The sequence below is a fragment of the Lissotriton helveticus genome, chromosome 6 (genome assembly GCF_964261635.1).
Source record: "Lissotriton helveticus chromosome 6, aLisHel1.1, whole genome shotgun sequence".
Classification (NCBI taxonomy): domain Eukaryota; kingdom Metazoa; phylum Chordata; class Amphibia; order Caudata; family Salamandridae; genus Lissotriton; species Lissotriton helveticus.
In genome coordinates, this window is record NC_136067.1 from 710627708 (window position 1) to 710652661 (window position 24954).

The 24954-nt window shown below is 42.7% G+C and overlaps 1 protein-coding gene across 2 annotated transcripts in view; it reads right to left on the reverse strand.

The window, feature by feature from the left end:
• Positions 1-24954, reverse strand: part of RARS2 (arginyl-tRNA synthetase 2, mitochondrial) — a 286247-nt gene that overhangs the window by 234461 nt on the left and 26832 nt on the right. Inside the window, exons 3-8 of one of the 2 annotated variants that reach the window (XM_078648190.1) lie at positions 23973-24075; positions 22066-22149; positions 11937-12034; positions 10855-10910; positions 8668-8751; positions 3668-3744 (exon numbers count right to left, since the gene is read on the reverse strand). In XM_078648190.1, coding sequence (XP_078504316.1) covers positions 3668-3744; positions 8668-8751; positions 10855-10910; positions 11937-12034; positions 22066-22149; positions 23973-24075 — 502 coding nt within the window. The remainder of the gene's footprint in view (positions 1-3667; positions 3745-8667; positions 8752-10854; positions 10911-11936; positions 12035-22065; positions 22150-23972; positions 24076-24954) is intronic. The other variant, XM_078648191.1, reaches the window with a different exon arrangement.

Consider the following 24954-nt stretch of genomic DNA (forward strand, 5'->3'; position numbering starts at 1 on the left):
ACACACATTTCCATAAATGTAAATATTTCAAAATACTTAAAAGGAAGGGAAGCGACCATGATCCGTAAAAGATATTATTCTACCCTGACTATTAACTCATCACTAATAAAACCGTAACTAATGATCACATGACTGTAATACGATCTAAAGCCATTAAATGGAAAGGCAAACCAAAGGTCTAAGCCTCAAAACTGAAGAAGCAGATTTCTTTTTAATCCTCAAGCTTAACAATAGATACAGCAGATGAAGTTACTCATGAACATTGGCTTCCAAATTGGCAACATTTCATTAAATCAATTCTGAATGTTCTACCTTGAGAATTACCTCTGGAAAATTGGCCAGTTACTGATATGTTAGGCACCTGGGATAAATCAAGAACAAACGCAAAAAGAATCCATCGTAAAAATCTCAGATCCACCTTATAGAAACGCTGTTTAAGCAAACAAGACGTACAAGTAAAATACCCAAAGAACCAGTTGAGCAATAAAATAACCAACAGAAAAAGAAATAATCAATAAAATGCTTGTGCGCAAGCAATGGAGCCTATCAAAGCAGACAACCATAAAGCATTTTGAACCTTGATCGGACATGGAACCAAGGCATATTGTTGCCCAAACTATTACTTTATTTCAAATGATAGATGGGCAGATCACATAAAGGCCCTTTATACAAGTAACGTCTCGACCATCTAATACCATCTATACTGTTATAGCTTTAGAAAATGCTACAGTCGTTAGGTAAGTCTGCTGTGTTACAAATAATTTAGAAGAGAAATTTCCACTTCCAGATAGGCACCACCGGCCCAATACTAACATTCGTTCAGACCTAGATTAACACATTATTTTTGACCCACATTTCACGAAACCCAGAGATTCAGACATTAATTAAATTTTAAAGATGATCTTATTTGGACACAGGGCATAAGAAGGCATGAGGTGTGTGCTGAAGATCTTTCCATGTGCATTCCATTCCACTAGGCATCATAAGCAACCAATTGCTGGTGTTTTTTCCCCAAAGTTTTATTGATTGATTTTGACAGTAATCAAAACAAGACAAAGGAAAAATCCTCTCTTAAACATTCTCCAGGACTTTGCATTGCACCATGGTACAAAGTATAAGCTGGGAGATTAATGATAGTGAATTAGCATCGCTATGAGGTAACATTTACATTCTGATAGGGCTACATTAAAGAATCGTTATATGCGGATGACATTTTGATTTATTTTGCCTCCCCGGCAGTGTCTCTTAATGTGCTAATGGACATATTTCGAGTCTTTGGTAGATTTTCAGGCTATACAATCAACTGGTCCAAATCAGTGCTTTATGTCCTCTGGGGACAGCGGCCTTTGCTCCCCCGGGGTTGCCAGTTGACAGAGGCAGTGGAAGGCTTCAAATATCTGGGAATTTAGGTTTCCAAAGACATATCTATATTCTATGATAATATCCTTCAGCCGCCACTGATGGGTCTCAAATCTGATGTCCTCCCCTGGAAATCGCTTCCTTTGACTCTCCTGGGCCATGCGGCCCTATTTAAGATGTTGTCCCTTCCCCGACTCTTCTATGCACTACAGAACACCCCACTTCCAGTCGCTGCTTCATATTTCAGAGAACTCAAGAGCAATTTTTGTGACCTGCTGTGGGAGGGGGCAAACCCACCAACATAGCCACCCATAAACTTACACTAGGTTGGTTTGACAGGGGCATTGGGCTCCCAGAGATTAGGAGGTATTATTGGCCCTCGCAGCAATCAACTAATGCAGTTATAGACAGCAAGATGATCCAGCTTTTCGGATCGACAGGTGGCTCCTCCCGGGGGGTAGTTTTGAGGGTGCGCTGTATACTAAGTCTCTGAAACCTGCCCTGTTCGGCCCGACTGGACATGCCATGCAAGTATGGAAAGACGCTAGCAGAAGCCCGGGCTGGGAAGGCAAACTCACTCAAACCACGCCGCTCTGGCATTGTGATCAGGTGGGTCCGCTGTCTCGCTTAAAGGGTTTCCATAAATGGGACCTTATTGGTATCTCTAGGGTGGGGGATCTCTGGAAATCGGGCGACGTCATACCCTTTACACGACTACAGCACGATTACGAAATGGCCACATCTGAACATTTTACGGTATCTTCAAATTAGGAATGCCCTGCTCGCAGTTATCCCAAAAAGTACTGTCCTCCCGGACTCCTCCCCTCTTGAGGACAGGTTCCTTGGCGGAGACCTACCAGAAAAGGCGATTTCTCTTATTTACAGAAAGCTCATAAATAACATGACAGACCCCCTGACTCGTCAAAGGAGTAAATGGGACTATAACGTGGCCAGCTTGAATGACGAGGAGTGGCGTGCGGCGGTAGCTTCTCCCCGTGAAGTTGCCATTTGCTCCTGGCTCCGGCTGGTCCAGCTAAAGATTCTCCACAGAATTTACTTGTCAGGGCCCTCACTGGTCCATATGGGTTACACCAAAGATAGTGGTTGTGTGCGACGGTGTGGACAGGAAGGCACCTTTATCCATACACTCTGGGAGCGTGCACTGATTCAGAAATATTGGGAACGGGTGGTGCTCATGATGGAGGAGGCCTTGGGGCAACAAATACATTGTAATATCAAACTGGCTACACTGAACATATGGGACCCTACCGACCTTAAAGCCAAGGATAGAATCTGGGTTATTTTAGGTTTCATGGTTGCCAAACGTAATATTGCACGGTTGTGGAGGGCACCAAGCCCTCGAAGGTGGTTGATTGGGCCGGGGATATGGACTTGTGTATGGTAACGGAGAAGCCCATTTATTAATCCAGAGGGTGTCCGAAAAGATTTGGGGGCTATGGAATTCCTACCAGGGGGACATTTGTGAGCCACCAAGGGTTCGGAGGGATACAGATGTTGAGATTTGACTGTACAGGACTACTGTCGTTAGCCCTATGTTATGGTGTCAATCATCTTCTAGACTTGATATCTGACTGATTACTACCGATTACCTGACTAATGCTGCACTGTGATTGTAAAATGCCTTGTTTCTCAATAAAAAGAGCTTTAAAAAATGTGTCTTTCTCAATATTAGGGCTCGCTCTATTTCGAATCTCTGCTCCAGACAGGTCAAGGAATGTTTTTTTGAGAAAATACCAGGACTTCACAGCAAAAAAGCAGCCCACTTGTCTAATACGTTTGACATATTACTTTAGAAGCAATCAAGAGGAGACACTTGATGACAAACAGAATTTTAAGAGCTACCTCAAACTGCTGCATTTTAGTGTTCCAATTCCATAGGAGAAGGCACAGTATCTTTGTAAAGTAAAAGTAAGTACCAAGATGCAATACAGCAGTGACTAGTTTTACACTGATGTGCACACATTAATTATAATAGGCATAACTGTAAAGATTTTAAACAAATAACTGCAAAGTATATGCATAGAGGGGTTTCTGTGCAATTTTAGGTTGGGCGGGTTCTGTTTACAGTGTTGCTTTGTATAAGCATGCTTTACACAAGTATGGAATGTATTGGTCTGCAGTGTAAAAGGTGCCCTCTGGCAAGAGAATCAAGAATCTAATCCACGAGCACGCGCCAGTCAAGAGGAAAAACAAACAACACCCTATTTCATATCATAGTCTTAAGATGATGAGGTGTGTGAAGAGGAACCCGTTGTTATAAATTAAAAACAGAACTGTTAATACTCACATCAAAGAGATGCTGTAGAGGGTTTGCTTTCAGTTTTTCTTCATGACCAAAGTTCTGAAAACCTGCTCCCAATAACCCTGATGAGATAAGCAGTACTGTATCAAGTATTTATACAAAAACACAATGCATAATAGAAAGGTATCCTTTTATCTTAAGAACATATCACGAATATCCTTCCATGTTTTGTTCACAAAATGGACATTCTAACTGATTAGACACATAGCGTTTTGACATATGATCTAACTTTGCAACAATTAAAATAATAAATCGCAAACACTAGTTTATGTTCGGAGCATTACAATACTTTGTGGTAAATATCTTTGCATTACATTTCACTATTATCCAGAGAAAATATACAGCCCAGATCCACAAAGTTGGTGATCAGCGAGATAACTGGTCTCTTAAGCGTGTGAATACTTGAAATAGCTATGCAAGTTCTTTCATTATCATAAAAGACACATGAAGTTTCCTATGGAAGTGGTAGTAATGTTATGTTAAGTGGATTTGTTCTGGTGCAACTAACTGTGTGTTGCCCATAGGTTTTCAGCTTCTTGTGGAATTCAAGAAGTGAGGAGGAAGCACTGATGTGTTGAGGGAGGCCGTTCCAGGTCTTGGGTGCAATGTAGGAGAAAGCTTGACCTCCCGTTCTGCTTTTGTGGATGCGTGGGTGGAGTGAGTGTGTGGATGAGTGCAGGTGTCTGGTGGGCTGGTGGACGTGTTGACGGCTGTTGAGGTGAGCAGGTCCAATGTTATGCAGTGGTTTGTATGCATGAGTGAGGTGTTTGAATTGACAGCATTTGTGACTGTGGAGCCAGTGGAGCTCTCCATGAAGTGGTGAGATGTGGGAGCTACGAGGGAGGTCAAGGAGGAGCCTTGTCCAAATTGTTTAAGAATCATTCAGTCTACTGGAGTTGGGAAGAATTCTATGAATGAACAGATCGCAGCTTGCCTTTACGATTGGGTATTAAAAATGTCCCTTGGGGGGGAGGAGCCTAGCCTGCAGCCATGATGGCCGCCTAATCCTTCGGCTCCGCCGACCTTCTCGCTTCCCTCCCGCCCCGCGACCTATCCTGGCATTGGTCCTGATCCTGCGTGCTGTTTTCGGGTGCGGGAGGTGACCCCGACTCCGCTGGTGTGTTTCTTCCGTCGCTCCATGCGGCAACAGCGGCTGGGCGCCCTCGCCTTCTCCCGGACGCTGCCTGGTGTGGACGGGTCTTTGTTCTCCGGGAGCGGCCGCCATCGCCCGCAACAACAGCGGCCGCTGTACTTGGCACCGGACCAGCCGACGGAGTGCAGTGGCTGCATTCCGTGTTTCCCATCTCACCGCTCTGCCCCTTTATGCGAAGGGGATACATTGGCGGCGATTGCGACAATGTTACACCGCCCGGGCTCCTGTAAGCCTTTGTGCGCCTCTGATCTCGTTAGGTGATGCAGAGGGAGCCATTTTGAAGTCGGAGCTATCGGAGCTCGTTTTTCATGGTCCCGGGCTTTAGTTGGTGACATGGCTGCTACAGTCGCCGCGCTTACGCCTGCTTGGTGTGACATGGGTGGTGAGCCCCTTGTCCCCCCGGACCGATGGTGTTCTGCAGTGTGCGGGCGTGGTGCACAGCGTGGGGATGGTACCATGGACGGCCAGTCTTGTGGGCGGCTCCAGGTTTCCGAGCCCCGTGTGCGTAGCTCTGTTGCATCCTTCCCTCCTGAGGCGCCAGTGCAGATTACGGACATTCTGAGTGCCCTGGATGATCTTCATACTGCTTTGTGTACCACGGCCTGTGACCTGGGGCGCAGTCTGGATGCTGTTCTCTCTATTGTGACTTTGCCTGCCCACGCACATTTGCGACTGCGTGGCTCTGGGCCTCATCCTGTACTTGACTCCTGTGGACTCCCCGCCCAGATGTGCACGGAGGTGCCGGTGGTCTGCGCTCTCGATGCCCCCTTGATGCGGCCCGCGACGGGGGGTCCGCGGTCTGATGTCGGGGTGCTTGCTCAGTGTGTGGGGCCTCGTCCACGGACGCCATCTTTGGACACTCCATTCTTGGTGATTAGAGGCACTTCCTATGCTCTTCTGCGGCTGCTGGTGCCGTCCGGGCCGGGCGGGCTGTTCCAGTGTGGTGTTAACCTTTTTATCGCTGGTGCACGTAAGACATTGTTTTGGACAGACTTTATTGGATGGCGCTCTGATTTACTGGGATCGCACGGTTTGTGTGTTCCGCTCAAGATGACTCGGGTGCTGCTGGACCACGTCGACGCTTTGGATCGCAGGGGACAGGGCTGAACTTTCCCTCTCAATCACCGTGATGCCGTAAAACTGTTGGGACTTGAGATGGTGAACGGTACTGTGAAGCTGGACTTTGTCGTAATACCGGGCGGCGGGGGGGTGGGGTGGGGGTGTCTCCTCATGTGCTTATACTGTTGTTGCTCGTGCCGCTGGGGTGTTGATTGATAGCCGGGGATGTGATGCATTCTGTTTCTGTTGATGATGGGGTCTAGGGTTGGGCGGCCTGAGTATTGAATTCCGAGAGTGGGTTTGTTTCTCTCCTCCTCCATTCTTTTATATAATCTTTTATATAAATTTCCCTACTGTGGGGCAGTTCCGGGGCGACAGGCATGCTGTTAGTGGGTTTGGCCGTAGCCATTACAGGGGTGCAGGGTGGTGGGTGTGGGGGGGGTTTGTTATTTTAGTTTGTTTTGTTCTATGGTCCCTATCGCTCTTTTCCGGCTTTGGGAGGTTTCTTTCCTCTTAGTGGGGTAGGCTGTTTCGGGTCCTTACAACCTTTGTTTTCTTATGTTTCATCGGATCTTTGCTTCTTGTCCCTGGGATGGGCTTTCTGGGTTTAGGCTTCCCACTGTTATTGTGTGAATTGCTGCCTATTGCTCCTGTATGGTTTTTGCATGTATAGCCCACCACTATTTATATATGGGGCACGCCCCTCTTGCCGCGTTTCTTTTGGGGCTCTAAATGTGCGGTGTCTACTCCTTCCTGTTGCAGCCCCCTCGCTCCCTTTAGCTTTAAAAATGTAAAACCTCCTCTCCTGAGTTGCGCGCCCCACTGTAGTTTTTGGCGTCCTTTTCAATATCCTGATTGTATATTGATATGTGGTTCTCTATTATTCTCGTCTATTTTTGCGGCCGGCCATGATGGTTGTGGGCCTGCGCATGTATCTCCTGTTTTTTTGTCTCAATAAAGGTTTTCAAAAAAAAAAAAAAATGTCCCTTGGACTTTCTAGTAATCTGTTGTCAGTAGAGTACATTTTGTGTTAATCTCCATAAAATGGGATTTTGAATTAATGTACGCATTAGTTACCTGTGCATTAAAGGGAAGATACCAGAAGCCTGTTAATAGTCAGTTTTGTGTACCAAACAGAGATCACTTTCCAAGACTCTTTCACTCTTCAGGAACTTCAGTTTTTATACGTCGAGACCTTCTTCTCTTAGACCAGATAAGTCTGCCAGGCTCTCAGGTGCATATATCATCGTTCGTAGAGACCAAGAGGACAGGAAGATGCATACATTCAATTTCCCTTCAGAAAATCCTGGGAGATAGCCTTCTTTCGCTAGTCTACATTCTAGATCCAAGGTAATCTGAATCTTGATAAGACTTCAGTCAAAACCAAAAAAAGGCTGTACACCTTTTATTGGTTTTCTGTATGCTAGGCAATGAAATAGTACATTCGAAAAGTTAATTCTGTCAATTAATATAAACAGTCCATCGAGAGAGAGTGGTGCACAACTAAGATGTAAATCCTGCAGTTCTGATTTGCTGATTTTGACCCGGTCAGGAAAGCTTTTAAAGGAAGGTGAGGTTTCTGAAAGCAGACAGCAGACTCGGAACAAAGGAAATGGTAGGGTTAATTATACTACTACAAAATGTTGCCAGGCAAAGCAGAGTTAAAGACAATTTCCATCCCTTTTGTCACAAGCAGCAATTTTAGGGTGATATTGAACTCGGTGACACGCAGACAGCAGCTTAAAAATAATTTTACTAAAATTAATCTTTATAAATTAGTCGGTCTTCTTCCGAAAACCTATATTAACAGGTTTATTCAAAATGAATGCTCCACAGACGCTAAGCACATCTAAGAATTTATTTAACATAGCTCTCACTGTGACAGCAAGGAACCGTCCTTTTCCATAAACTTATCACCATCATTGGAATCACTCATTTAAACTGGTTGAATCTCACCCTTTACTGCATTAGTGGCTCTTTCATAGCATGAATCCCTAGCACAAATGCATCCAATACTACGACTGCACACAGATTGTTCAGTGCAATGAACCTTTCAATTACACTTTAAGACTCTTACCAACAAAAGTGAATACTTTGGAGGATTTCTAAAATAAGCGATTATCAGGGAAACCTATGAAGCAACAATGTGTGAACAAATGCCCATCCTTTCTCCCAGCAGTACTTTCATGATGGATTTTACTGAGCCAAAGACCAAGCTCGATGCATTGCCCTGCTTTCAACCGATTAATACAATTAAATGAATCTAAAAGTTTACTGGGAGTATCCACTTTGTGACAATTCGAATTCAATAGTATTTATTTCACCGTAATCAAAGTAATCACCGTGGCATTATTCTCAAAAGGTCAAGAATTATTTTGGTTGGTAATATTTTCAAAATCATTTCGAAATTTGAAAGGCCAAGGATCTGGAAATAATAAAAATCTTTTATTCGGCAATGATGGTTATTTCAGGTGTAGACCAGATACAATTAAAGCTCAATAGCCATTCACTTGCGGTGTCAGAACTTTTTTATGTGTCAGACTGCCCTGTAGTTAGAAATGAGGTTGTTGAGGGTAACAGGGAAATTTACAGGGTGTCTAGTGGTAGTTAGAAGACTGTTATTTAACTGCTTTGCAATGTTGAGAATTTGAGAACATTCTTGGTCATGGGTATGGCATAGATCACACCAAACCAGAGTTAAAAATGCACCCAGTACCAATAAGGCAGACTCCTAAAAGCATAAACATGTGTGTCCTGGTGTTCAAAAACTTACCAAACTGCATTCCCCAGTCTCCCAGGTAGTTTAATCTTGTAACTTGGCATCCAAGAGCTTCTTTCAGATTAGCAATGAAATTTCCTGAAAATAAACATGATGGCTAGGATAATAATATAAAAAAGATATATTCACTGTCGTCCAAGTACAGACCAGGAGTAATCACAAGATCGACACATAAATAACATGTTAGCCTTCAAAACATAAACAGATTGAAAAATACATATACGTGGGGATGTGGCTGAGGCCATTGTGTGCAGGTGAAAGGAGTTCCCGCTCACGGACTAAAAATTCAGCCTTTAATCTCCTCTTTTTTGGTAGAGGAACAAAATAGTACCCTTACGTCAGAGGAAGCATCTTTTAGGTCAGAGTCATTTTAAGTGTTCTTGGGGGTTGTAGGCAAAAATTCAGAGGACCCTTTTTGGGACTCACAGTTGAAGGACATGGAAATTACACGTCTCCATGACAAAGTACCCCATGTAAATCCCCGCATGTTACTGGCAATATGCAGGAGCCCAGTGACTATCAAGGTAGGTTGACAGAAAGGCAACCTGGAATGTCTATCAAAATATGTAGGAAAATGACTGTGTATAATTGCAAGAAAATGTAGGTTACATTTCAGCTTTTCAAGAATTTTTTTGTAAAACTACACATTCCTTAAACATACTAAAGATTCAAAGCCTTTTTAAAGAAGCGCTTGGTAGGGCCAACACAGACAAAATGTTTACACAACACAGGCTCTGAACTGAGACAACTGAGCTGTTACCCAGGTTGACCAATCACACACACTCAAGCTTTTACCAGATCTGATACAGATTCAAGATTCACAAATCTCACGCCAAGAGGACATTCATTCTTATCTCAACGTATTGGTCATTCCCACTGATTTAACAAAGGATTATAATCTGGTCACATGAAATAAGATGGTGCCCTCAACACTCACTGATATGGATGATACTGTGCTCTATAGGGCGAGGGTCTGTAGCTCAACTCGGATCGGAAGCATCTATGTTTTCCCAGAGTTGTGCTTGATACCATTTTGAACCCCCAACACAGGACTGAGTAGCTGTGGAAGGAGGCACACTTCCATTTGGCCGACGTTAAGCATATACTTTATACTGTAAACACCCGGTCTCTAGGGACTTAGCAATGCATTATAATCACTGGAAAGGATGGCCAACAAGCGTTATCAAATCATCATCCCGCACCAAGATCCCTGTAGAAAACGAAATATGAGGCTTCTTGAATTATAGAGGCATAGAGTAGACGCAAAGTCACGTACCACATAGGTCTCAGGATCCATGTACACTTTCAGTATTGAAAACACTAAATTTTAACACTTAAGGCCAAGTTTATGAGACACTGATACACTTCACTATGCAGATGTATATTTTCTAATCTATCAGAGTCTCAAAATTCTGAGGAAGAGCCTGCTACCCCCGAGGGCCTGTGCAAGTCTCCAGCAGGTTAGAGACGGACTGAGGATATTTTTTAACTACATATAAATGTGAGGAATTCAGACAAAAGATTGTCATTCAAACAGATCTGGCCCATTCCTCAACGCAATCTAGAAAACAACTTGTGCTGCAGTCTCCTTTGGCATCTATATGCTTAGAGCAGCAGTTGCTGGTTAGAGGGTGGGTAAAGGCGGAGGATCTTGCGATTTGGTGCGTGAATAGGAGGATGGAGGAGAAGAGAAGGAGGAGGTAGAATAGAAAAAATGGATGCCATGTATTCTTTTACTAGACATAAGTGTATGCATACAGTTCATAGTATCCGCAGGTGCAACCTAGAGAGAACTACAAATAACTGGGTAATAATAAGGAATAAGAGATGCAGAAATCATGGGAATCCCTTATCCTAATTTGTTTTTGGTAAAAGACGTGTAGGTTATCCCTTACTTTGAAACAAAAAAAGATGGCGGTGTTGCTCCGACAAAAACATAGCAGACTCACTTCAGATTGAAAGACATCATTTGAAAGAAAATCAATTTTCTAGAGTGAAACTCGATGACCCATTTTACTAAGCCCATATTGTTCATCTGGTAAAAACAAAGTGTGGACAGCACACCCCTAAGATACTAACTAATCACAGAACTTAAATTGTGTGCAACCTGATCTCAAAGGCTTTAGTCTGAGCTTCTATCAAAGAATAAAACATTACATGCATAGCGTTGAGGGTACTTACCAATTATTGTGGAGCGCAAGTGTCCAACATGAAACCGTTTGGCAATATTCGGAGAACTGCAAAAAGAGACAATGAGTACAGGTTTCTTCACTATCAAGAGTTGTGGCACATCCTAAATTGACTCGCTCAGCACAAAAAACATTACTTACTAGGCAATTTGCAGAAGGTCAAAAACATGTACTGCTCAGTGAACAAACATTTATTTGGAATATCTAGCAGCTATAGCAATCAAAACATCGCGGGACATGCAGAACACCTTTGCCTTGAGAAAACAAATCACTTAACATAGTGACTAATGTACTGATAGCTCCTAGTCTCTCTTTTAGCATACTTCTTTATATCTTGTGGGGACTCAAACATTGTTGCACAGCACAGGTCTGTCACTTTATATCTGTAACCCTGGTGCTATGTGGTCTTTAATGGACCTTCTCTACAAAGGGGAGATGAGTTGGCCTAACAGCTAGGGCTCGACCTCGAATCTGGGGAACCGGGTTCGAGTCTTGGTAAAGACGCTGAACATCCTGTGATTCTTAGCAAATTACTTAATTTCCCCATGCCTAACACAAATGAACTTGTCCTCATGTAACACAACTGGTGCTATGTAAAGCTCTCTGATATCCGATACCGGGTCAAGTTTGCCCTATATAAAACTCCGTTAAAAAAAAAAAAAAGGCCTTTAGGTTTCCAAAGTTCCCTGTCCAACTCTCCATCTTTAAGCTAAGTGATCAAATAATTGGAGTAACTAGGACTTATTGGCAACTCAAGTCTTCCTTACTTCATATTTATCCTTAAAAGGTATCGAAGGGTTTGACATGCTGGAATGAAATAAAGTCTGCCTTGATCATGACACGGCGCTTGGATGACCTTAGAAAGAGAAGTCCTTGGTTCGTTCACATTTTAAAAGGTCTGTTCGGCTTCTGTCTGAAGACAAAGCACCATGCCTACCAATCCAGACACCAAGAAGGAAAACTAGGTCGGATGCTAATGTTCCTATAAATTTACCCTCAACTCTACTACTGACAGAAATAGCTTGCTACCTTTAACCTTCACATAAATGTGTAAAGAAGTTATATGATACTGACCTAAATTCTACAATGGTCTTCCCTTTTGGCAAACCTGAGAAAAGCTCACTTCTGAATCCATATGCAGGTCCGTCCTCTGCTACCTGCTGCACAACAGCCTGGAAAATATAAGAAGCAAACATCATTGTACCATTTACATCAAGGGCATTGTAGCTAAGGCTAAAGAAGTGCAGTTACCATTTACAACCAAACCTCCAATATAAGAAATATTTGACAACACATAACGTTGGCCCCTTTTTACCAAACTTACCAAATAATTTGGAAGAAAAGGTCCCAATGAGCTGATAAATTTTAAGAACAGCAGCAAAGAGAGTCAACGTGGTTGACAAGGGGCACATCTAACATGAGTTCCTGAGTTAAATCTCCACAAGAACTATTTGTAAATACAAAAAACACCAAATTGAGCTTCATACCATCTAGGACGGTCAGAACGTATTCCACGCTGTGTGTGTTATGGTTTGGTCTTGGGTCAGTACCAGTGGGGACAAACAGCGGCTGGCCTTGTTGAGCATAAACTGTTAGGTCTGACTTTCTACTGAAATAATTTTTTTGTTTAACAAATTCACTCAAAACCTTTCACCAAAATAGTTGATTCAACTTGGGTTCGGCTTGACAAGTTTCATGCAGCTCTGTCAAGCAGGGGTTAAAAAAGTGATGTTTTCTATTTTACCTGCCAAAGGGTTCCTTGCTTAACGATACAGAAAAAATAAATCAATGATACCAAATGTGGCATGAAAGTAGAAGGAAGTGTCTTTGCTTGGTATGATGTATAACTGTTCAGTAGTTTTAGAGAAATTAGTATTTAAATAAGCAATTGGAGTGGGCTTGAAACTGTGAAAAAAGATAGAGATATCTGGACCGTTAATTTGCAGATACTTCATGGTTTCACAAATTCAAATAAAAAAATTAAGTCATATCATTGGATAAAGGAGCTTTTTCTCTTATCCTCCATTGTAGAGTTGAGAATCCGGATGCTAATTCACAACTCCACTTTGCTCCTTCTGACTATCTGTCCATGACAGAAAACTATGTCTTACAGCATCATTTTCCTACATGGTGAACCGAGCATGGTGCTGGGATAAATAAAAACAATAAGTGGGCAAGTTGAGCTTATCATGTCCCCGAGGCCCATGTGGGGGGTGGATAAAACGGACCCCCCCACCCCCTTGAATCAAAATAAATATAAAAAATAAAAAATATATATTTGTATCAGGAGATATGCAAATCCTGAACGATCTGTGAATCCTGGATTCATCCTAGGTCCTGTGGACCCACCTAAAATCTCAGGATTTGCGAATCTGACACAGAATTCAGAAATCCTCAAAGAAATTAAGAAAAAATAATTTAGCTGCACATGGCCACACGCAGGGATAGGCTGCCAGCTGTAGGTTAGATGCAGGGTCTGGCGAACGAATAGACACTGCAGTCAAACCCTTTTGCACACTGCCCACTTAACGTCATGCACAGCAGGGACTTGATGACCACAGTGGGGTGAGTGGAGCGAACTGTTGCATGTGGTATGTGTAGGAAAGTTGGTTAATAGTAGGTAGGGGTATTCACCCTCACCTAGTAATAATACCACAAACACTAATAGGTCCAAGTCAAGTCTCAGTAAATTAATTCTTGCTCAACTCTTGGTAGCTTATAAAATGAGCAGTCAGGCTTAACGTAGGAAGCAGGTATGATTAAAGCATTTAATACTACCAAAATAGAAAAGAACTAAAAAACACAGCACAATAAAAATCCAACACCACTTTATAGGTATAGAGAATATTTTTATTTTTAAAATGACACCAAAATGACAAAACTCTAATGTAGGGAACTGGAGATATACGTTTTTCAAAAAATCAATCAAAAATTGTGCATTCTAGGACCAAAAGGCATAAAGAGCTTCTCGCGGTCAACTGGTCACGCTGGACCAGGACGAAGTCAAAGTTTTAGGCCAACTGTGATGAAGCGTGGGTCTGATAAGCTGAGCGTTAGGTCCCAGTCAAAAGTTACCGAAGGCGGATGCTGCAGCTTGATGCCTCTGTGAGCGTCAGGAAGTCTTGCTCTTCGGCAGCGACAAACCAGTGCAGTCAGGCCGATTTGCGAGTTGATAACGGTGGCTTGATTATGGATCCCAAGCCAATCTTCTCCTGGTGCTTTTGAGCAAAACTTTGTAGAAATTCTACAACTTTGAGTACTTGCAGTTTCTTGGTTCCTTTGGGGAAAAGCACTAGCCAAGGTTTCAGAGATTATGGATTGCCTCCTGGAGCCTAGGACTCAATGTCCCACATTGCACCTGCAGAGTCCAGAAAAAATCTAGTTGAAATGGGTCAGCTGGGGTGAACTTCTTTGGCTGGGCAGGTAACTTCTTCCAGCTCGGTTGTACCTGTTGCTGATCAGGGAGTCCACTCCATTACCTTGAGTCATGGCACAGTCCTTTTTTTGTGGAGCCTTGCGAGTGCAAGTCTTTTGTGGTGCATTCCATGGGTCCAGAAAGGCAGTCCTCCTTCTTCTGTTGTTCCAGGCAGTGATCTGATGTGCTCCTGCATCTCTCCCATATTTATCCTCCTGTCAGGGCAGGCAAGAGGAGGGGACAACCCAACCAATTGAGGTAAAGTTACCTCCCTCTGGTGTGACCACTTTGTGCGAAGTGTGGCATACTGTTGACCCAGAATGCATTGTTTTCACAAAACTGAAAATGAAGAAAATCTCTCCTTGGTGTGTGTGTCTGTGTGACCCAACCAAAAGGTGTGGCTAACAACTCTCTACACTCCCCTTCCTGTCCCTCTCCTAATCTAATTAGGAGGGGGGGCTACAATCTGGCAGGGGGTCAGGGAAGTTGGGGCTGGCCTGGGTCCTGAACATCTGTTCTCCTGCCAATAAAGTCCAGCTCATCTCCCCAGCACCCATCCTCTCCCTGGCTTCTCCAGGAAGCACATCTCCTCCCACCAAATGGTTGTCAAAGGTTGGCCAATCAGAACAGGCAGCCACAAGGCTGCTTTAGGTAACCTCCGGTTATTAAGTTCTAAAACTACTTTCCGGTAATAGTTATAATAAATCTGTCCGTGACAAGTTGTTGGATTTATTGTAGCCAATTATTTTGATTCTTTCAATGACATTGCTAGCTAGCTCCTAAGCAAAGATGGACATTATTAAGTTTAATAAACCTTCAAATGTTAGCCTGTGGGGCTAGCAGCACTTTAATAGGGAAAAACCACTTTGGCTGGTTTCCCTACTATGGCATATAAAAAAATCTTTTAAATTGTCTCTAGTTTTAATAAGAATGCACTCTACCCTTGGCGCACCAAGGGCAGACCTTAGGAGTGACATATAAGTTACAAAAAGGTATTTTGGATCTTTGGAAGTACTTTCAATTCCAAAGTTGAATTTGCATAATTTTATTTTACAACCAGCGTGCACAGCAGGCCTGGCTTTAAAATGACACCTGGCACTACAACGTATGTGCATTAAACCCACTTGGGTCTCTAAACTTACATGCCCTACCATATACTAGGGACTTACTAGTAAATTCTCTTAGCCCGTTAGAATTATTCCAATTACCATATACCTTTAGAGAGAGAGAGAGAGCAATGGCCCTTGGCCTGGTTAGCAGATCCCAGTGCACTTTCAGTGTTGCAAACCACCAGCAACAGTCAAAATGAAATGGTAGATGCAACGTCAACCATTAGCATTTGTTGTAGTTCAAGTTCAAGTTTAAATTTGTATAGCACACTACTCACCCAGAGGGTCTCAAGGCGCCTGAGGGAGGGGGGAGCTTTACTTATCAAATATCCAAGTTTTTAGTTGTTTTCTGAAGGAGAGGTGGTTCTGTGTAAGGCGTAGGTGGGTGGGGAGAGAATTCCAGGTCTTGGCCGCTAAGTAGGAGAAGGATTTTCCCCCATGGTGGATCTTTGGATGCGTGGGATTGCAGCGAGGGCTTGATTGGACGATCGAAGTTTGCGGGTGGGGGTGTAAAAGGACAGGCGCGTGTGGAGGTATTCGGGTCCTAGGTCATAGAGGGCTTTGTGTGCGTGGGTGAGAAGGCGGAACGTTATTCTCTTGTTGACAGGGAGCCAGTGGAGGTCTTTCAGGTGCCCGGAAATGTGAGCTTGTCGGGGAATGTCAAGGATGAGTCTGGCTGAGGCGTTTTGGATGCGTTGGAGTTTTTTCTGTAGTTTGGCTGTGGTTCCGGCGTAAAGGGTGTTTCCGTAGTCTAGTCGACTTGTGACCAGTGCATGGGTGACTGTCTTTCTTGTTTCGGTGGGGATCCAGCGGAAGATTTTTTTGAGCATTCGTAGGAAGTTGAAGCATGATGATGAGACGGCGTTGACTTGTCTGGTCATCGAAAGGGAGGAGTCTAGGATGAAGCCCAGGTTACGTGCGTGGTTCATTGGTATGGGTGCGGTTCCCAGGGCCGGTGGCCACCATGAATCGTCCCAGGCGGAGGGGGACGTTCCTAAGATGAGGACTTCCGTTTTGTCCGAGTTCAGTTTTAGACGGCTGTTCTTCATCCATTTGGCTACTTCTTTCATCCCTTTGTGTAGGTTGGTTTTGGCGGTGTTTGGATCTTTGGTGAGGGAGAGGATCAGCTGGGTGTCGCCTGCGTAGGAGATAATGTTGAGGTTGTGTTGGCGCGCAATGGATGCGAGGGGACTCATGTATACGTTGAAGAGGGTGGGACTGAGTGAAGATCCTTGGGGTACGCCGCAGATGACTTCTGTGGCCTCTGATCTGAAAGGGGGGAGGCGGACTCTCTGGGTTCTTCCGGAGAGGAACGAGATTATCCAGTCCAATGCTTTTCCTTGTATTCCGACGTTGCTGAGGCGTTGTATAAGGGTGCTATGACAGACTGTGTCGAAGGCTGCGGAGAGGTCCAGTAGGATGAGGGCAGCCGTTTCTCCGCTGTCCAGCAGGGTTCAAATGTCGTCTGTTGCTGCGATGAGGGCGGTCTCGGTGCTGTGTTTGGCTCGGAAGCCAGACTGTGAAGGGTCGAGGGATTTGTTGGATTCGAGGAAGGCGGCGAGTTGACTGTTGACGGCTTTCTCAATGACTTTGGCAGGGAATGGGAGGAGCGAAATGGGGCGGTAGTTCTTAAGTTCAGTGGGGTCTGCTGTAGGTTTCTTCAAGAGGGCGCTGAGTTCGGCATGTTTCCAGCTTTCCGGGAAGGTAGCGGAGTTGAGGGAGCAGTTGATGACGTCTCGGAGATGGGGTGCGATAATGGAGTCTGCTTTGTTGAAAATGTGGTGGGTACATGGGTCGGTTGGTGATCCTGAGTGAATGGTGTTCATCAGGCGGATGGTGTCTTCGGTGGTGATTGGGTTCCAGGCGCAAAGGTTGTTGGGGGGGGGGTTCAAGTTCGGAGGTGGGTGGGGTGGACTGGTCTCCAAAGCTGTTATGTATGTCAGCGATTTTGTTGTGGAAAAACGAGGCTAGAGAGTCGCAGAGGTCTTGGGAGGGAGTGATGTCATTGGTGCCGGCGGTGGGGTAGGTAAACTATTTGACGATGTTGAATAGTTCTTTGCTGTTGTGGGCGTTGTTGTCGAGTCGATCCTTGAATGATGATTTCTTGGTGGATCGGATCAGTTGGTGGTGTTTGCGGGTGGCGTTCTTGAAGGTGGCCAGGTTGTCAGAGGTTGGGGTTTTTCGCCATGCTTTCTCGAGGGTGCGGCAGATCTTCTTGGATTTCTTAAGGTCATCATTAAACCATGGGGCTTTTTTGCTGCCTTGCTTGATTTGATGGTTTTTCAAGGGTGCTAATTCGTCAGCGCTGTGGGTGATCCATTGTGTGAGGTTGGTGGCTGCTTGGTTTGGTAGTGGGGACACCTTTGTCATAAACACTGAATCTGCTGCTAGAACTAAATTACACCTATCAATGCAGTGGCAAAATAACTTTTTGCAGCAGGACAAATAATTGCCTTCATCATAAGATGTTTCTGGAAAAGGGCGGCAACACAGTGACATCCAAAGAGGTCTATTAGTGCCCTAAAGGGTGCAATCCTGCTCTTTGTAGATCAAATAGCATAAGGAATAAAAGTAAAGGTATTAGTAATTACAATAATAATATATTGTTTTTATACAGCACTTATTGTCACACTTCTGCGATTCTAAACATTGTAAAATACAGGTGGTACTGTTATACAGTACAATGCTACACAATTTACCAACCTCGGAATGAGGGAGGGAAGGCTGAGCTGGCCATACCCGGGTCATTACCTGCATATGACTGCAGACATCAGTGGTTGGCATTAACTTACAGACCCATCCTGCTGTCAGTCACGTAGGACCCCAGAAGAGTAGTCCTTCTTGCACAAAAATACTCTTCAGTGCAATTCCAATGCCTCAAGGTTAACATTGCTTGCTTATTTTCCCTTTGCGTCTGGGAGCTGCAGGAGAACACTCCCAAATGCCACTTTTTTTTCACTCACGCCCCCATAATAATGTGAGTTGGGTCAATCTGGTGATAGGTCAAAGAACCCACCTATGCCCTCAGCACGGTAAGAAAGTTATCAACTTTCATCTCTGCTTCGATTCCTGATCAAATTCAGCCGAGAATTTCGTAAGCGACCTCAGAATCGCAGGAGTGATTGGGGTTTCTCATATAAGTGAATCTCAATTTAGCAGCAACATAATTTCAGTTTGAGCACCAATACCCATGAATGTCCTCCTAATGACTTTTAGTTCCTTTCTCTTCTGTTTTGTCTCCAGTTCGATAAGCTATGAGGGCCTAGGTAGGTATCTCGGGTTTGATGTGAATATTTGGTCATCCTTACACTACAAGTTGGCATATTGTGTGCTTCATGTTGTAGTTCACAGAACCTTCTGCGATGAAATTGGTTATGTCTGTAAGAATAATGTTGCATTGATTTCTGGAATTTTTCTGAGGGTATGCCTTTATAAGGTGTATCTGGACAACCTTTATTTAAAAGTGTTTATAGATTAACAGGTTGTTTTTGCCTCTACCGAAGACATGGGGGAAGCATGGTTAGTCCAACAACATTGTACTAATGGTGGATACTGCACAAGCACAGCACGTTCCCGTAAAAGACCGCCACTGTGCATAAAAGGCATGGCTAAAAGGCTTGCAATTCTAGAAGCAATAGACATGAACGTCTAAGAAGCATCTCCAGCACTTCACAGGACTTGCTGCTATTATTATATTTGAGGCAAGGCACCCACATATTTAGCGAGACCCCAAGCAGTTCTGCAATAAAACACAACAAAAGGCCGTAAAAGATATAGATGGTCTAGTTGCTTAGGCTGGGATCCAATCCATTTTCTCTCCCAAGGTTACAGATCATGTTTCTTCCCTTTGCTATGATTTACCTTTTAATTTTGCTTTTCTATGATTTCCCAGACCTCTTCCGCTTTGGTTACGGTCATTGTCACTTGATTGTGGTACAAGTTATTATCTCCCTGCTCGCAGGCTAATGGTAGTGGGTGCTACTTCTGCAACTTTTTGATATAATGTACAGGTTCCCAACAGAATGGAGTCGACTCCTTGGCCCATGTCCTGTACTGAATGAATCGGAAAACATTGTGTCTAAATTGGTCTCAAACATTTTGCTAAAACGTGCTGCAGCCCAGGCTGCTCAATGTTTATCAGCCTGTTGACATTGGCCGTACTAAGTTGGTACGCCCTCTTGAGGTCTTTCCTTGGTCTCTAAGTTGACCATTGCAGTATAAATTAATGCTGTCACAAAAAATGCTCTCTGTCACCTTAAGACACCTTTGGAGAAACGTATATTTCTTGACTTCATTTACTGGTGATTTTGTATACTGTAAATATGAACTTATGTAACAGAGCACTTTGTATTGGAAACAATTTTAAACACAAGTAGAATACAGCAATAAAAATAATTCTCCCTAACAAAGTTAGGACAAAATGTAACATATAAGTGTCAGAAACCAAAGGATTTTGTGTAGGTGAAGCAACTAAACATAAAGTTTGTGCTGAGAAATGCTGATAATCTCTATGTCAAATGAACAAAAGGTGGATGAAGCAGTTAACTAACATTCAGACTATAAACAACAGACCTGCCTGCCTCTTAACCAAGACCCTCAACTGTCTCGAATGGGGATTTTGTGTGGCGTTGCACGCATTCAGCCCGGATAGTGCAAACTAATGACTTCCCTGCATGGTGCACGAGGGTATATGTTGTCTGATATATTTCCTCAACCTACTGAGCCCTTCAGAGGGCTGTATGAAGAGCTATAACTTATATACAATAGGAATGTTGTAAAATCCCATGTCTAAATATGTTAATGGTGCTCAAAATGGTGCAAGATACGGGTGTGCTGCTGCCCTCACTGCAAAGGTTGTGTGTTTTTAGTTGTTATGCTTGTTGTAAGCACTACGTGAAAATTCATATTGCTGCCTGGTAAAGCCAGACATCGGTACTGTGCTGACTGCACCACAGGACTCAAGCTGCACCCTACTGACAAAGGCCAAAGAGGTTGAAACTAGTTTGGGGTTGATTGTGTTACAGTTCTGTGGGGATTTGGCCTGGTAGTTGGGGCATGGCTGTGCTACTAGAGCAGGACCAACACTTGTTTTCATATGGCTGCTTTTGGTCTGTGATAGCATGGCGAGCAAATAAACGATGGAATGGATTGTGGCCCAAAGTAATTATGTGTGACTGAGACCAATTCAAACAATTCACACATTACTTTTTGTGTTCCTCAGCCTAGTATTGATGCACGACTGATACCAACTCAATCCTAACTAAAGTTCTTCCTGTGACTTTCAAAGAGTTTTTAAATGACATACCAAATTGAAGTCATGGCATATGACTCGGTTTTCCTTCTTATTGAACACCAATGCACTTGATCTCCCCTGAGTTGGAAAATGACTAAAGCATTTTACTAATGCACGCACACTACTACTGGCCTTGGAATGGTACAGTTCAATCAAAATTAAATCGAAATAAGCAAAAGCAGTTGTTTACACTGTTTTACTCTCACTAGAAAAGACTATCAATTTTCAGCTCAGCAAGGAAAGGACTCATGTTAATTCTATGCTTAAATAATTGATTGGGAAAAAGCTCTCTTACTTTTGGGGATCAGCAGAAATAGTAACTGAGCAAATTCTATGCTTAAAACTGTTGCTATACAAACATTCATTGAGATGGGTAGATATAGCTCATCACGGAGGTAAATGTGCTCTGGGATATATGTATAAGTCCCCTATCTAAAGACCGGACAATATTAATGGGAAAATTATATATATACATTTGACAGGCATATTTTTGTTTTTTTTTAATCAAAACTGGATTACAACTAACCAAAGCAGAAAAAGGCAGTGAATGAAGACTATTTGGCTGTGAAATGTGATGCACGCTTGCAGCCGTTTTTGAGTAATTAGTGGAGAAACGTCCATACTGGGGTTCTTTAGAAACAATTGCATTTTGACCCCCCCTTACCCCAAGCATTGCCCCTTACAGTTCTTATGCACTACATTTTGCATTAACATTGAAAGGGATTCAAATATTTCCTTCATAACATTTGGTGTATATTAATCACGTAGGCCAAAATAATAAGCGACCACAAAAGTGCCTTTTCAATGGAAATGGAAATCATATTTCAACCTTAAGTGCAAAGGCATCTCTGCAAACCGTTCTGGATCACTACATTTAAAATACAGTGATAGGTTTCCTGAAAAATGAATTTTCCTTCTTGATGTGACAAGGCACAGTACGCACAGCTGTTGGTCAAATCTAAATTAAAAGTTCCCTAACGTTTAGCATTCCAAATTGAATACAAAGAAACCTTTTTAGATGTTCTTTAGAACAGTAGAGAGTGTCTCTGGAATCTTAATTTTTTGGGGGAGGAACAGAACATGTCAACAAAACAACAGAAAGAGTGTAATCCAGGGCCAGCTCACATGTAAACCACAGTTATAGCCTGAATATTTTCAAAACTGCTTTCTAGTTTGTTTCAAATTTTGTCAAAGTTTAACATAGTCTGAAAATGTATGAAGATAATAATGTGATTCTATTTTGCATTAAAATATTTTTTTTAACTGCCAACATGAATAAGAAAGAATTAAGACAATGTGGCATCAGTTCCAAAGGGTTCATCAATAAATAAAAAATGGCGTTTTGATGAGACTTCTCCTTTTTATATAATGGATAACACATCTTACCTTTGCTAATAACTCGCGGTTTATCTTAAAGTTTATTGCTCCATGGCCCGTGCTTATCTCACTCACTACTGCATCACACTGCAACTGAAAGAAAATGTGGTGTAAGAACGAAATAGTAAGAAATGTAATATGAACAACAATGTGTGTCGAAAGTATGTAGGTTATATGTTAAAAGTATTTTACTTTTAGCATTGGCTTAATGCCTATCCATTTGAACACACCATTGAATGATGTTTATGTATGTTTACCATATAGTTTTGCACCTAAAATACCTGTTCTGTCCAAGATACTTCGAGGCAGTGCAACAATACCCAATAAGATTTAGAGTCTGCAACATCCACTACCTAGAGGTTTCACAGCAGGTGATATTAGTTGCTTGTTTTTGGGGCGGCAAACCAAATAGTGGTTAGTTTCGCAGGCTGCAATCATTGCTATACAATGGAGTGATTAGTTTGCTTGACTTGCATTTCTATATCTATGAACACTGCAAAAACTCTGTTTATAGGTTTTTCAAAAAGCAATAGCTTTGCTTTGAATGAGGGCCAATGCTATAATCAATAGGTTATAAAATGGAAGTAGAAAATGATGCTAATTAAAATATGAACCATACATCTACGTAAAGGATTTCTTGTCCAAGAAACAAGCTTTAACATTTCAATGAGCAGAATGCACTTATCGTATATGTTTTTTGGGTCAGCACAGAAGATTTTTTAATCAGATTAGGGTCAGAAAGTACGCATGAAACTGAGCAGTGTTCTTCTGGGCAAGTCAAGTCTTACTGTTATTGCTGTAGATGTCTTCATGTCTGCCTTGCTCTCAAATACTGAAGAGACTTCAGGATGAGACATTTAACCAAATGGGGTGTCCGAATGCTTTCATCAACAGCCATCAGTGAGCTATGACCTTATGATCAGTCTGGTTAGTGGGCACAAGAATACATTTATTGAGGAAAATGGGACTTTGTTCTTAAATGCTGTAAATAACTGAGATAAAAGGTTTTAAGTAGCTAGGGAGATGGGCATTGATCATTCTCTGTACACTTTGCTGTGCACAGGATAAAGTAACAAAGGAAAAAAGGTTTGAATTTGATATTGCCAGCTGGGGTGAATTTATCTGAAGCAATGGGATCCTGCAAACAATGGTGTCAATCAGTTTAGGACTGCTGCTGGAGATAGGATTAACAAAAAGGCCGGCATGCTCTTCGACCCTTGTTTGCAGATGAAGGTAACATTATAGGTAGATTAAGCCATGTCATAAGCAAAAAAGAACCTTAACTTGGTGCACTAAACTTACCCAACCAAACCTTGTGTAAGTAGCAGAAAGCAGCCTATTTTCAGAGAGGCAGGAGCCTGTAGCCAAAGGCCTACACTTTCCATTGCTGCACAGTTTGACATAGAAAGTTTGAGTATAGCCAGATGGCACCCTTCAAAGCAGAATTCAATCTGTTAGATTTCAACAAGATCGATATTCCTAAAAAATATAGGTGGTGCCTAAAAATTGGAGCTCGATTTCTCTTAATAATAAGCTAAAATATGTTTGAAGACAAAGAGTCTTACAGGCAACACTGAACATAAGTGAGTGCTACATATTATCACAATAAGGGTCTTCACGTCTCTTCAGTCTGTGTTGTATATCTCTTATCACAGCATATGTATCCATGTATGAATGAAGGTGTGTAGGAACAGAGCCAAAAGGTTGCAGAGCACAGTACAAGGTCAAAGAGAAGCATACAATCAACGAGTGATAGTAGAGTTGACTATATGCTTGGTGGTTCTTGGGGCAGAAGTGTTTGCTAAGAGGGTCAGAGATAAAGTGCAGTACAACCACTGATTGGAACAAAAGGCTAACTAAATAAAAAGAAATATGCATATCACTTGACTTTGAAGTTATATTAGTGAATGAAGTACCTTGTCAACCAGCCTCTGGGTCTCTGCCTGGGTGTCTGGCCTTGGAAAATCATGTGGGCTACCTGTCACAGAACTTATAAAGAGCTGGAAATCAGAAGACGGCCTGCAGACAGAGGAAAATCCACTTCATATTAATATACTTCCAAGCTCTGAAACTCAATCAAAGAAATATGAGTTACATAAGAATTAAATACAAAGACCTAGCTCCCATGTCTTTACAATTCTTAAGTACATTCCTTGTGTTGCACTGACTGTCATCCAACCTTCTTTGGGTGCAGATGTGGCTTTCGCTTTAGTCGGATCTATTACTACAGATATGGTCTGAAACCGGGATATCTTAGAGACAGCTCTCATGTTTAGTCTCAAAGAGTCCCAAATTCTTTTTTGGGCCTCCACCAGTCCTCCGGAAGATCTTTTCTGGAGCTCCCAAACCCAATATGTTTTGAAATGACAGCCTCAATGAGCTTTACTAAATAGGGTTTCTTTGGAGAGGTTGAGACTGAGGGAACGTAGTAATTTTTCAACCAAAGTTCATATTATATTTCAGCTTGTGCTGTGTTTCGAAGTCATATCTCTAGACATCAGTGTTTCGCGATTCCTCCCTCATTAGTAGAGAATATTTACGGGTTGCTGGACATGCTGTCAATTTACTCATATAATCCCACTCATAGCGTCAGGTGTTCCAAAGCTCAACAGCTGAAAAATAATATGAACTTTGACTGAAAAACTGAACTACAAATACCAAGATGCTATGGGATAATGGCGCTGTTACATGCAAGCAGTGCGTTCCTACCTACTTTCAATGATAAAAGGCTCTCATGAGCCGCCCCTAAGCTGACTAGCTTTGGAATGCCTGCACGCTATGAGTGCAATTATACACGAGAAAACTGGCAGCATGTCTAGCAACACGAAAATATTCTCTACTGATAAGGGAGGAATCCCAAAACACTGGTGTCTAGAGATACGATTTCAAAAGACGGCA